The 14,969-nt window shown below is 39.3% G+C and overlaps 1 protein-coding gene across 1 annotated transcript; it reads right to left on the reverse strand.

Annotated features, from left to right (window-relative positions):
- Positions 1 to 991: 991 nt before the first annotated feature.
- On the reverse strand, positions 992 to 14,180 carry LOC122551025 (collagenase 3-like). Its single transcript, XM_043692669.1, has 10 exons — positions 14,067 to 14,180; positions 13,691 to 13,950; positions 12,795 to 12,943; positions 9,968 to 10,093; positions 7,510 to 7,671; positions 7,063 to 7,186; positions 5,008 to 5,141; positions 4,425 to 4,584; positions 4,231 to 4,334; positions 992 to 1,503 (listed from the first exon to the last, which is right to left on the reverse strand). Exons 1-10 carry the CDS (start codon positions 14,178 to 14,180, stop codon positions 1,403 to 1,405), a joined length of 1,434 nt encoding a protein of 477 aa, XP_043548604.1. The 3' UTR covers positions 992 to 1,402.
- Between the last annotated feature and the right edge of the window lie 789 nt (positions 14,181 to 14,969).

Raw genomic sequence — 14,969 nt, forward strand, 5'->3', positions numbered from 1 at the left:
TCAGCACCGCCTTCCTAACCTGCAATCTTCTTCCTGACCTCTCCGCCCCCACCCCAGTCTGACCTATCACCCTCACCTTGACCTCTTTCCACCTATCGCATTTCCGACACCCCTTCCCCAAGTCCCTCCTCCCTACCTTTTATTTTAGCCTGCTGGACACACTTTCCTCATTCCTGAAGAAGGGCTTATGCCCGAAACGTCGATTCTCCTGTTCCCTGGATGCTGCCTGACCTGCTGCGCTTTTCCAGCAACACATTTTCAGCTATATATGATGGATGGCCAACCTGATACTGTATAACAGCTAAACATTAACTTTCACACCCTCCATCCCCTGTTGCAGGATACAGTCTTCTCTGAGACATATGCAACTAAAAAGAAAACACCATAGACACAACAAAAAGGTGCAGTGTTTGATAACAAGCCCCTAAAATTTGAAAATTGTTCATGTGCTGAAGATTCTAAGTTATGAAGGTTCCAATCTGAAGCCGATTGGGCGGCACGATGGCTCGGTGGTTAGCACTGCTGCCCCAGAGCGCCATGGACCTGGGTTCGATCCCAGCCTCAGGTGACTGTCTGTGTAGAGTTTGCACATTCTCCCTGTGTCTATGTGGGTTTCCTCCACGTGCTCTGGTTTTCTCCCACAGTCCAGAAATGTGCAGGTCAGGTGAATTGCCTGTGCTAAATTACCCGTAGTGTTCAGGGATGTGTAGGTTAGGTACGTTCGTCAGGGGTAAATGTGGAGTAATAGGGTAGGGGTGGGATGCTCTTTGGAGAGTCAGTGTGGACTTGTTGGACCAAATGGCCTGTTTCCACACCATAGGGATCCTATTCTAATAATTTGAAAAGAAGATTGACTATGTTTTAAAGGTAGTTTCATGTTCACTTAACATTATAACATCGGAATGACAAGCGCAAAACACAGAGAATCAGTCAGCAAATTAAATTTCATGTCTTTTAATTTTGTTTGCAACATATTAGTTGAAAAATGATCAGGATGTACAACATCCCTACACTTCATTTTAGTCATACACTGTTTTTACCCCAATTTAGCCCCTCACTGTTCAAACATGTAGAGAATGATATCATTTAACATTTAATAAAAACACATCAGTGGCATATCTCAAGATCTACCATATTTACATGCACTGCAGCATTGTTGTGAAAAATAAATAACATCAAATTTTGGAAACATATTTTGCTTCCAGCGTTGAATAGTAAATGACAAAAAATACGAGAATGATGTTGAATTGTTTCAATTAGTTTGTTTGTTTACAATAATTACATTGGATTGTAATAACATTTAAGCACCATCTAATGGTGAGAGGTATTTTGCATATAATCTATTCACAATGGTTTAGTACAGAGTGCACTATCAATTTGATAAATGCGTAAATGCATTTATCTAACAGCCCACCCACTGATTGATTCTGTGCATCCCAGTCATTCGCTGCTCTCTGATGCTGAATTGGAAATGATGTGGTCCATGGAAAATATAAATATATCCTATAAAACAGAATGCAAAACAGAGGTCTTACTTCAGTGTCAATAAACAGTTTCAATCAATGCATCACAAATGAAAATAAAACAAATCCAACATATTTCTCAGATACATTTATTGTTTCTACACCTTACAACATTTTCTTTTTTAATAATTGCTTTAAAACAGATGTACAGAATATCAAAGTCAGAATGTTATTTTGAATTTGAATTAAATAAATTGTCTAAAAATACTAATTGAAGACATATTATGGAAAAGAGTTTGCTTTTAGTCTGCTGACATTGTCAATTTGCAACATAATTTAGATTCAGAAAAAGATTAAATTCATAGACAATACAAAGCCAAGAAGGACAATAAGGTCGGGAGAAGTAGCTCAGGAACTTTAAAAGAGTCTGGCAAAATTTGCAATTATACGGAACAATGAAAAGGTTCATTGAGGATAACTGTAATACACTCAATTAATTAAAAATGTACATACTGCGTGAATTTGGATCTTAGTATGTTTCGCAATCAATATGTTAAACCAATGTAGATAACAATCATAAAAGCTAACAAAATGCTGAAATATAATGTCCAAACAACAGAGTACAAGCTAGAAAAAACTAGGGTCAAGCACTTGTTGTACCAAGTCCTGAAAACAGAAACACAAAGGACCCTTTAAAACTGTGAGCTGCCAGACTAATAGAGCACCAATGGAATACAGAACACGTACAAATAATGAGACTTCCAGGGATAAGAAAGTGATTGTTCAAGCAATAAATATCCAACACCACTTCAAAATAACTGATGGGACTAAATCCAAAGGATAATGGCTCCAACTGGCAATTGGTAAATTTAGAGCAAATAAAAAAAATTCATTTCTGTACATTCACCAAGGCAAACCCATCTGAGAGAAAAGCCTGAAATTGATTAAGAACCATGTTATGGACCAGACCCGGCTCCTCAAAACATTTTATGAAGGTGACCTAGACCCTAACATTTTCTTATTTTAAAGGTAGATGTGAAGTTCCATGTTCCAGATGGGATGTGACTGGCCAGACACAATTTATTTAAACACTATAGTTAAAAAACAAACAAAAGAAAGAGGAATTTAGAATAACTTAATTGGAAAACTTAACTGAATAATAGATACAAAAACTATTTCAAAATAACTGTTCCAATATAATAATATCCCACCACAAACCCCTTGGGAAAACACACGTTCAGACACAGATCCTCATATCAGGTTCTCCAAACCGGTGAGATTAGCAGCTCAGAGACATTCATTGAAACCTCCAGCTCTACAGGCTTCTGCTTAAAACTAAACATAAAAACAAAGAAAGACTCTAAAGCGTGGTTTGTGAGAACTGGCCACACCCAGCCTCCTCCCACACTCCCAGCTTCAGACATCCCCAAAGCCTCACAAATTGTTTACTTTCTCAGCTCGGCCCCTCTACTTACAATCTCTCTTCAAACAAATGCCAGGATAAAATAATCTCACAAAGTAACAACATTGTCACAAACAGTTGGGTACAGAGGAGCTTTGGGCAACAGCAGAGAAACATTAAATGTTTTCTGGATGAACGTAAAGAAAATAATCACCAACAATCATCATTTCATGTTCTGAGAAAGATCACAATAAGAATCTGAACATCATGTTGTCCCTTTAACTGAAAAATTAACTGCATTAACGTTTAACAAATGAACTCAGTCCAGTGGATCCTCCTTGTTCAAACACACGACTACCTTCAATAGTTCTTGGAAGATAACCATCCAAACTGAGGCTGGCTTATCCGACCAATTTTCTTCCCTAACTACCTTCATCCTTGTTCCCAGCTTTTTACTGTATCATCGCTGTCATTAAGAATTCGCATAAACCTTCTCATGATGTCTCATACTAACGTCCACAGTCAGTGGAAAGCCCAGTGAAACAGCATTTATATCATCTACTCAGGCTCCAACAAGATCCTGCTGAGGTTATGGGGGAGATGAGGACTTCTATCGAAATTCTACCCTTACATTTGAACAAATGAACAACAATTAAAAGAACAGCTTCATGCCAGAGCTCAGAAACAAAGTTCACTGAAATGGATCAAGTGACTTTTTTTTCATATTTCTGAAGGTAATATTAAAAGGAAATCGAATAAATATTGTCCTTCCATAAATCTCTAGCAGACATTGGAAATAAATGCCAATCATTTCTGCCCCTATTCGACCAGGAACACAATGGGTCAACAAATAGCAAGTGGCAACACAAGAGGCAATGTAACTCTGCTGACCCCATTATTGGCCAGTCTCCGATCACATCCCCTTAAAGCAGGTGATCTCTACTGCAATAGGCATTGTCTGTATGGTTCATGTATCATATAGGAGCCAATTACTGTAGATGCTGGAATCTGGACTGAAAACCACAAATGCTGGAGATCACAGCAGGTCAGGCAGTATCCATGGAGAGAGAGCGAACAAGTGAACATTTCGAGTCCAGTTCTAATGAAGAGTCATCTAGACTGGAAACATTAGCTGGCTTTCTCTGATCTGCTGTGATCACCTGCAATTTGTTTGTTTTCATGCTTCATGTACTCATGGAGTTAACACACTGAGCACTTGGAAGTGTTCTGCAATATTCACTCAACATTAAAGAAGTGCTTCTTTTCATTGCAATGTCAGTTAAAATTAAACTTCAGCTCACGCAAACAGCACATAGATACTTTGACTATCTCAATAGTTTATTGATTATTTGCTTTTAAATTTACCATGTTGTGCAAATGCTGCATCCACTCTCCCGGGTATTCCTGGCCAGTTATCTGCTATCAGGCGTGGGGAATCTTCATCCATCACTCGTTTCCGTTCATCATAACTGGAAAGAGACGCACATTCTTTATGTAAACAGTGACGTGTTGGTGATGAGAAACATTGATGAATATTTACGTTCAGAATGAACCGTTACCTCCAATACTGGTCTCCTGCAAAGAATAGAGTCTTTGATGTCCCCGCAATATGTACAGCTGCATCGATTTTCCTGACGGATTTCGGAATACCGAATCGGTAGATGTACTTTGGGTAACCCGGCATGATATCATAGCCATTGATGGCCCAGTATTTGTTCCCTGTGAGATTACACAAAATCGATTAGCATCTGCACATTAATAAAAGTTGTTCTTTCTTCAAATCCTCAATCTCCTCAACTCAGCTAAGACCAATCACAACTCCCTCCTAATAGTACATTTGTGGTTCATTTTGCAAGAGATACTTTTCCAGAGTTGTGCTTTACTGCCTCGTGTTCATTTATTGGCAAAGCTCAGCCCATTGTGTGTAGCATAACAATATATAGCTGCAGTCACTAGCAAAGATTCAAAAACTTTCTAAAACGTTTTCTTTAAATTTAAAACTGAGAAAGTCTTGTAAAAGCTCATTGTGATTTCAATTCATGTTCCAAAAAACTATGCCCCAATTGTAGCTTTGCTGTTTCCATACAATTGTATTTTAAAAATTCCTGTGTTCTTCACAAAAGAGAAGTAGCAGTACTCAACGTTTAATAACAACCAGGAAGTCCCTCTCCTGGTTTTCATAGGCCGCATCGATCCGTGCAGGTAACTTTGGCCAGAATGACCGAATTAAAGTCAATTCAACCTCAGGCACTGTTGGATGTCTCCTCCAGAAAAACCTAATGAATAACAAGGATTTATTCCAGCATATTCAAATAACTCACTTGTATTATACATAATTATTCTGGAACCCAACATAGATAAACACCAACAACAAAAACAGAAATTGCTGGAAAAGCTCTGGCAGCATCTGTGGAGAGAAATCAGAGTTAGCGTTTCAGGTCCAGTGACCCTTCCTATTCCGGTGAAGGGCTACTGAATCCGAAACTTAACTTTGATTTCTCTGCACAGGTGCTGCCAGAGATGCTGAGCTTTTCCAGCAAGTTCTGTGCTTGTTTTTCATTTACAACATCGACAGTTTTTTTTCCGGTTTTTAGGTAAGCAGCACATGTCCTGAAATGTTCTCTGGGCAAAATTACTAGGGGAATGTTGGGTTCCAAGCCAGTACAAATATGACTTCAATTGAAACAGTGACAGCCTCAAGTTGGCAGTAAAGCACTTTAGCATATCCTGAGATCAGGAAAGAAATGATACAATTGTCTTTATTCCACTTTGTAACCAGCCAATGGAATCTGTACCAGATTATCCAGACTGCATTGGCACCAGTTTATTATCTCATCCAATAAAACTCTTTGGCTTTGATCATCACTTCTGTAAATCCTTGCATATGGAGAACTGTAAGCAACAAATATCTCAGCAAGAGGCCCAGCAATTACTTCTCTAGCTTCCCACAGAGTTCTCGGGTACATCTGATCAGGTACTGGAGATTTATCCAACTTTATGCGTTTCAAGACATCCAGCACCTCCTCTTCTGTAATATTGACATTTTGCAAGATGTCACCATCTATTTCCCTACAGACTATATCTTCCACATCCTTTTCCACAGTAAACACTGAGGCAAAATATTCATTTAGCATCTACCCCATTTTCTGTGGTTCCACACAAAGGCCACCTTGCTGAACCTGGAGGGGCCCTATCCTGTCCCTAGTTACCCTTTTGTCCTTAACGTATTTGTAAAAACTCTTTGGATTCTCCTTAACTCTATTATGAGGGTCATGGATAGTGTAAATAGGCAAAGTCTTTTCCCAGGGGTCGGGGAGTCCAGGACTAGAGGAAATAGCTTTAGGGTGAGAGGGGAAAGATATAAAAGAGACCTAAGGGGCAACTTTTTCACACAGAGGGTGGTATGTGTATGGAATGAGCTGCCAGAGGAAGTGGCAGAGGCTGGTACAATTACACATTTAAAAGGATGGGTATATGAATAGGAAGGGTTTGGAGGGATATGGGCCAAGTGCTGGCAGGTGGGACTAGATTGGGTTGAGATATCTGGTCAGCATGGACGGGTTGGACCGAAAGGTCTGTTTCTGTGCTAAACATTTCTATGACTCTAGAACAAGTCCGAGAATTGAAAAGAAAGTGATCAGGGATGTTTATCGAAAGCACACTCAAATATTATTGTAAAACATTTTAAGAACACAGAGACAGGAGTCGGCCATTCAGCCCCTCGAGCCTGTTCCTTCATTCAGTGAGATCATAGCTGACCTGTGACCTGCCTTCATTCACCTGCCTCTGGCCCATGTCCCTTAATAACTTTGCTTAACAAAACATCATCTGTCTCGGATTTAAATTAGCAATGGATCCATCATCCACTGCTATTTGTGAAAGACAGTTCCAAACCTCTCCCACCCAAAATGCTTCCAAACATCTCTCCTGAACGGTCTGGCCCTAACTCTCAGACTATGACCCCTAGTTCTCAAATTCCCAACCAGTGGGAATAGTTTATCTCCCCTGACTTTTACAGTTCATTTCTTGATCTTAATCTAATCACCTGTAACTTTCTAAATTCTCAAAACAAACAGGTCTAATCTGTGCAATTTCTCCTCTAGTACCTGAAGTTCTGGTATGATTTTCCTATATAAAACCATCAATGATAAATAAACAGGCATAAAAATAGTCTGGTTTGCTTGACATTATTCTTACCTGTCTTTGAAGAAAAGCATTTCTCCTCGAAGACTAACGACCGCATCAAATGACAACTTACGACTGCATTTCTTTGGTGTCCTTTGTGGTGGTCTGCGATTTGTGATTATCTGTTTTGATGCACCTAAGTAATCACAAATCTCGGTAAGCAAGATAGAAGAAACTGTTTGCTGCATTATCCATATTCCCAGAGTAATGCAACTTATCACGACTGTCCAATTTTACTTAAAGTACATTAACTTTGTAAAATTTACAGAACTTAAATGATTGGTGAAACTCTGATTGTGTCAAACTATTTATGCAGGAGGGAGCAGTCAAGGTCCTAGAAAGGAAGAGAGAAATTCTAAATCATTCTATTACTTATTCCAGTAACTTTACAGAGAGAGAAAAAAATTCCAGCAAGATGTAGAAAGAAAATGTATGGTTTTCTTTAAGACGTGAACCTACCATACAGAGCCTGGATTCCCTTGACATCATCCCAAGAAAGGCGAAACTCATCCATACTTGTATATGTGTAGGTCGGGTACATTAATGCACCTGGATCACGAGAATGAGCCAGTCCAAGTGCATGGCCAAATTCATGGGCAGCCACAAGGAACAAGTTATAACCTAAATGAAACAATCACAAAGCAGCCTGTTTAAAATCAATTCCAACACATTTACCTCCACTGAAAATTTAAAATCATAAACCAACAAAGTAACTATCTATTAATCAAATAGAACACAACAGAAATATTCACTCAAATATTTAATAACCTGTATTGTATTCATATTTTGTCTTAGAGATGAGTGAATCATGCCTTACCATAGCTTTTAAACATTTTCAATACATTTACAAATAATAAATTATTTAAAGGTAATTGGACAAACATCCAGAACATCACACACGTATAAAACTTCCAGAAATGAAGCAAAGCAAAGAACTGTGGATGTTGGAAATATAAATGAAATATAGAAAGTGATGGTGAAAAGTAGCAGATTTGGCAGCCTCTGCAGTGAGAGAAATCAATTTGATGCTGTGAATTCAATATGACACTTCCTGCCTTTATTCCTGATGAAGGGCTTTTGCCCGAAACGTCGATTTCGAAGCTCCTTGGATGCTGCCTGAACTGCTGTGCTCTTCCAGCACCACTATTCCAGAACCTTCTTTAGAACTGGCATAACAAATTAATGACATTGAATTTCTCAGGGGAATTAAAATAGATTTGTAGTCCTTCGGGCTGTAGTTATATAGCCATTAGGAAATGTCATGTAACCGGACGGGATTTATCCAAGGATCTCTAGGAAGCCAGGGAGGAGATTGCAGAGTCTTAGGCTTTGATTTTAAGTCTTCATTGTCTACAGGAATAATGCAGAAGACTGGAGGATAGCAAATGTTGTCCCCTTGTTCTAGAAGGGGAATAGAGACAACCCTGGTAATTATAGACCAGTGAGCCTTACTTCGGTTGTGGGTAAAGTGTTGAAAGGGTAATAAGATAGGATTTATAATCATTTAGAAAGGAATAAGTTGATTAAGGATAGTCAACAGTGTTTTGTGAAGGGTAGATCATGCCTCACAAACCTTATTGAGTTCTTTAAGAAGGTGACCAAACAGGTGGATGAGGGTAAAGCAGTTGATGTGGTGTATATGGATTTCAGTAAGGCATTTGATAAGGTTCCCCACGGTAGGCTATTGCACAAAATACAGAGGCATGGGATTGAGGGTGATTTAGTGGTTTGTATCAGAAATTAGCTAGTTGAAAGAAGACAGAGGGTGGTGGTTGATGGGAAATGTTTATCCTGGAGTACAGTTACTAGTGGTGTACGGCAAGGATCTGTTTTGGGTCTACTGTTGTTTGTCATTTTTATAAATGACCTGGATAAGGGTATTAGCAAAGGATGGGTTAGTAAATTTGTGGATGACACTAAGGTTGGTAGAGTTGTGGATAGTGGATAGATAAGCTGCAGAGCTGAGCTGAGAGGTGGCAAATGGAGTTTAATGCAGAAAAGTGTGAGGTGATTCACTTTGGAAGGAGCAACAACAATAATAAATATTGTGCTAATGGTAAGATTCTTGGCAGATGAATCAGAGAGCAGAGAGACCTCGGTGTCCATACACATAGATCCCTTAAAGTTGCCACCCAGGTTGATAAGTCTGTTAAGAAAGCATACGGCGTGTTAGCTTTTATTGTTGGAGGGATTGAGTTTTGGAGCCATGAGGTCATGTTGCAACTGTACAAAACTCTGGTGCGGCTGCACTTGGGTTATTGCATACAGTTCTGGTAACTGCATTATAGGAAGGATACAGAAACGTTGGAAAAGGTTCAGAGGAGATTTACTAGGATGTTGCCTGGTATGGACGGAAGGTCTTATAAAGAAAGGGTGAGGGATTTGAGGCTGTGTTTGTTACAGAGAAGACGGTTGAGAGGTGACCTCATTGAGACTTATGAGATAATCAGAGGGTTAGATAGGGTGAACAGTGAGAGCTTTTTTCCTCGGATGGTGATGGCTAGCACAAGGGGACATAGCTTTAAATTGAGGGGTGAGAGATATAGGACAGATGTCAGAGGTAGTTTCCTTACTCAGAGAGTAGTAGGGGTGTGGAACACACTGCCTGCAACAGTAGTAGAGTCACCAACTTTAAGGTCATTTAAATGGTCATTGGATAAACATATGGATGAAAATGGAATAGTGTAGGTTAGATGGGCTTCAGATTGGTTCCACAGGTCGGTACAACATTGAGGGCCGAAGGGCCTGTACTGCGCTGTAATGTTCTACATTCTAACATTAAGATATTGCAAAATAAACCTCTCAAAATTAATATTGTTAGTTAACAACTAAGTTCTTTTCTGACTAGAAATATCCTATTAACTTGTTCACATTTTCTCTACTGGATCACTTTAATAACTCTGGTCAGTTTATGTACCATTTGACCCCATTGTCCAGGTCTCATCTTCATCGAAGTGTGTGTCACCTCCAATGCCTGCTGCAGGGGGGAAAGCATGGGCCAATAATCCATCCGCTCCATCAAAGGGATAACTATCACCGTGTTCTGGAAATAATGGAACAAAGAAACATCAGAGTTCATACCGAGCCTGTGACTAGCTGGTAACATGCTAAACACTACAAATTGAAACCAACACCAACAATCAAAGCAACTGTTCATTGTGTAACAAGTTCTTCTTTTCACAAATGAGCTCTCAGGATAGATTTGGCCAACCAGAGGCCAACTTGAGGTACAACTCAGGTGATGGGATGCCTTGTCCACTTTGAGGGAGTCTGGCCCTTCAGCCCAGTGCCAGCGAGCTGAGAGATCAGGGTATTTTATAGCTCACCTATTCAAGGCCAGTATAACCTTCTCGATGTGGATATGTTCTAAGGAAAGGTGATTATCGAACAGCTGGAGCTTGTCATGGAGCCAGCACCATTCCTATGGAGTCTGAGAGAGAAATCCTGCTCCTTCCGGCCTGTCAGCGGTCACTGTACATCTACCTTATTGTTGCTGCTGAACATTTTAATGAAACTCGTAGGAGCTTGATTCCCCAGTTAGCACTCAAACTGCTATGTACCACAATTTGTTTCCTAAAAATGCATGCACATGACACAAACAGGGACTATCCAATGGAAAACATTTCGTAAATTGACGATGACCACACCGTTGATGTCAATGGGCCTATTTTCCAGTGACTACGGATTTCTCTATCTAAGGTCATTGAAGTTCTCAACCACCCATTGACACTTGCTCATTTTCACAGGAACCAGGACTATTCTCCGTTTGTCACTAAATAGTGAATGATATTTCACCAACAGTTCAATGGTGGTTGTTTGAGCAGAAATGAGAATTTCTGGATGATTTCTTCCTGATCTCCCCCAACTTAACCTCGGTGTGAAGAAGTGAATTGCACTGCTATAACTAACAACACTGGTGAGAGAGTGAGTTAGGAATCCTACATGTTCTGATGCTTTCATCAGTACATCACACTAAACCATCTGGAAATTCTGAATCCCTTTCCTCAAATGGAAAATCTAATCACAGTAAAAGAAAACTTTGATAATATACAGTTGCAATATGTCGCTAAGAAGTCTCCTAATGTTTTTTGTTACTGTATCCCTACAGTGGGGAAACAGGCCATTCAGCCCGACAAGCCCACACTGACCTTCTGAAAACTAATCCACCCAGACCTATTCCCCTACCCCATTACTCTACATTTACCCCTGACTAATGCTAACCTGTACACTATGGACAATCTAGCACGGCCATTCCACCCTAACCTACACATCTTTGGACTGTGGGAGGAAACCCACACAGACACGGGGTGCAAACTCAACACAGACAGCTGCCCAAGGCTGGAATCAAACTCAAGTCTCTGGCGCTGTGAGGCAGCAGTGCTAACCACTGAGCCACCGTGCTGCCCATGATTAGAAACTGGGAATATTTACTAAAGCAAATATTCATGAGTATATATTTGAATTCAATTCCTAAAGTTTTATGACTAGTCATTTCACTGTGAAATCATCCACAGACTGATAAAAGATTTTTTCTGAAGTCAGCTACAAATCAAATTGGTGACGGCAGTGCAGTAGGTCTTGTTTACATGGATTTTAGTAAAACCTTTGACAAAGCTCCACATGGCAAACTATTTAGCAAAGTTGGATGATTTGGGATTCAGGATGAGCTTTCCAATTGGATCCAAAATTGGCTTAATGGGAGGAGACAGAGGGTGGTGGAGGGTTGTTTTTCAGACAGGAGGGCTGTTACCAGCAGTATTCCACAGGGATCAGTATTGGGTCCACTTTTATTTGTCATTGATATAAATGATTTGGATGAGAATGATTTGCGGATGATGTCTAAATTGTTGGTATAGTGGGCAATGAAGAAGGTGATCTAAGATTACAAACAGATCTTGATCAATTGGGTCAATGGGCTGAGGAGTGGCAGATGGAGTTTCAATTTGAATAAATGCAAGGTATTGCATTCTACTAAAACAAACAATGACAGGACTTACATAGTCAATGGTAGGGCCCTGGGGAGTGTTATAGAACAGAGACCTAGGGGTTCAGGTAAATAATTGTTTGAAGTTTGAAGGTAAAGAGGGTGGTGAAGAAGTTGTTTCGCACACTCGCCTTCATTGTTCAGACCATTGAGTAAAGGAGCTGGGACATCATGTTGAGGTTTATACAGATCATTGGTGAGGCTGGTCCTGGAGTACTGTGTGTAGTCCTGGTCACCCTGTTATAGGAAGAATACTATTACATTGGAGAGGGTTCAGAAGAGATTAACCAGGATTTTGCTGGGTCTGGAGGGTTTGATTTATAAAAAAAATGGGTTGGATAGGCTGAGACTATTTTCACTAGAGCATAGGAGGTTGAGTGGTGAGCTTATAGAGGTTTATAAAATCATGAGGAGCATCGATAAAGTGAATAGCAAGGGATTTTTCCCGAGAGTAGGGGAGTTCAAAACTAGGGGCATATTTTTAAGGTGAGAGGGGAAAGTTTTAAACAGGACATGAGGGGCAACGTTTTTACACAGAGTGCTGTTCATGTGTGGAATGAACTACCAGAGGAAGTGGTAGATTCAGGTATAATTACAAAGTTTAAAAGACAGTTGGATAAGTACATGTATAATAAGGTGTGGAGGGATATGGGCCAAACGTGGGCAAGTTGGACGAGTTTAGTTTGGGAACATGGTTGGGCCAATGAGCCAATGAGTCTGTTTCCATGCTGGATGGCTGTATGATTTTATCACTCTTTACCTCCAGTTCCAAAAGAGATCATGATATCAGCTTCTCCCTCATGGATTCTTGTGAACTTCAAAGGTGTGACTTCACTCCAAATCATAAAAGCTTTCCAAATTGCTGTGTCCACATCCACAGACTGAAGATCGGGGGTGTAGTTTGTTATTCTTTATGAAAGAAAATAGAAAATAAAGGTATTGGGATAAAAATAACAACTACATTTTGGTGGAGCAGGCACTTTGTAGCAAATGCTGCAGATTAGGTATTTTACGACACCTTTCCGATTATAAAAACATAACTTATCCAATAACTTGCTGGAAATGCTATGTGAGAATAAAGAGTAATGGGACCTCAGTGGAGCGAGAGTTCATTTAGGATTGAAAACAAAGAAAGGAACAATGAAGAAGTTGTAAATTAGAGTCAATCAGTTACAGAAAGAGAAAAGAGGGTGAAAGGAAAGTTAAATTCGGAGAGGACAGAAAATAACAAAATGAAAAAGTAAACCTTCATTGAACTTAAAAATTTCAATGTTTCTGCAACAATGATGAGAGATTGAACAGTTGACATTGTGTCCTTCTGAGGCACAGACTGATTAATTCAGAAATATCAGATCAAGAAGAGATTACTTATACTTTTAATTACCAATTTTTATGCTCCAATTAATGGCCATTTTTAAAGTAAATTTAGCCAAAATGGAGGCTAAGAACTAGATGCTGTTTCTCTCAAGAAATGACTGAATAAAACAAATCAACCGAGAGATTCCACTCCACAACCATTCCCTAAACTTGCTGTCAATTTTGTGCATTAATAAGAACATGCATACTTAGCATATTTAGCATAAGCTGACTTTTCGAGCAAGTTTTGGCCCAATCACTCACGGAAATAATGTCATGAAATATTATAAAAACTGTTACCTGTATGTGATATTGTTTTTCTTCCATTTAATCTTTCTTGGAAAGAGATTGTATTCAGCAACATCGGGGACTCCACATCGAGGCTTTTCCATGACTTCCATTGTTGCCAAATCCAGATTCCCAGTTACCCGAAGACCAAAGAATTCTTGCATTTTCTTAATCTTATCTGATAGGGACCTCTTTGATACATAGTTTATTGGCAGATTGATTGCAAACTTTGTTGAACTGTCTTCAAGCTTGTAAAATCTGTTCAAGTATGTCTTCAAGAAAAATAAATATTCACATTATTAAACTTGATATTAGCTGTGAAAGAAGAAAATGTTTAAACTTAAAGGGATCACAAATTTTATTTTGCTAATTGCACTCCACACCATACCTCTGCAAATTGCCGGTCCTGCTCATTTTTCTCCACTTCTGAAAGTAGTGGAACAGCGGAAGAAAATGTGATATAAAGTACAATAAATAAAACTGAAAACCAAAGGCACTTCATCATTCTGTTCTCAACTGAAGATTGAGAGAGGAAATTGTATCTCTGGCTTTCTCACTGTGGCTTTTATAGTGTTTTATCACCGATGTTGGGTTAATTACAGGGTGATTCAAACGTGATTTAGAGCTAAAACCAGTCGTCTCATAATTGGTTAAGCGCAGCCAGGAAGTCCATTAAAGGATATTCTTTCCTTCCTTCACCCAGTCAGTTATGCTGAAAACTATATTAGCTACTAAGAAGCACTTCAAACAATGTTGAAATTAACTGTCATGTCACTACAACATACAAAGATGAATGTTGAGTTTCTAGGAAATTGTATTCTTTTCTAACTATAGTGGAAATGGGTAACATTTCATGATGGATTATTATATTGTGGTGAAGTGGTGTCATGCAACCAAATCTCTCATCACAATGCGTCATCATATGCTAAACAAGAGCCAGGAGGCAATACAAAAATTTGGCTAATTCTTTCAAGTCCTAAACAGGTAAACTCAGAGCCTATGATAGCATACCTGTTGAGATCTCTTAAAACATTTCACATCTACATAGTTTCTGACAGGTGAGAAATGGACCAGAACAATTTGCTGACATGAAATGAGAATATCACTGAAGAGCTGGAAGCTGGAGAATTCATTGCTTCCACATTGAATCCCTGTCAAGTTGCTGTACATCACACGCAAAACCATGCACCTGGTATTGAGAGACAGAAACCCTCAGAACATTGGAGAAGTATTTTGAAGTGTGCTTGCAATGTCAAGGCATAGAAGGCTATATACCACCTGCTGAAGAATG

Source organism: Chiloscyllium plagiosum, chromosome 6, assembly GCF_004010195.1.
Source record: "Chiloscyllium plagiosum isolate BGI_BamShark_2017 chromosome 6, ASM401019v2, whole genome shotgun sequence".
In the NCBI taxonomy this organism is placed as follows: domain Eukaryota; kingdom Metazoa; phylum Chordata; class Chondrichthyes; order Orectolobiformes; family Hemiscylliidae; genus Chiloscyllium; species Chiloscyllium plagiosum.

Bases quoted from the DNA above. Each gene is read 5' to 3' on its own strand.
- LOC122551025 (XM_043692669.1), bottom strand. From the start codon at position 14,180: ATGAAGTGCCTTTGGTTTTCAGTTTTATTTATTGTACTTTATATCACA. The intron at 7,672-9,967 runs GTACATAAACTG...TGTTTCATTTAG, and splicing joins CTGGACAATGGGGTCAAATG to GTTATAACTTGTTCCTTGTG. The intron at 5,142-7,062 runs GTAAGAATAATG...GTTATTCATTAG, and splicing joins ATGCTTTTCTTCAAAGACAG to GTTTTTCTGGAGGAGACATC.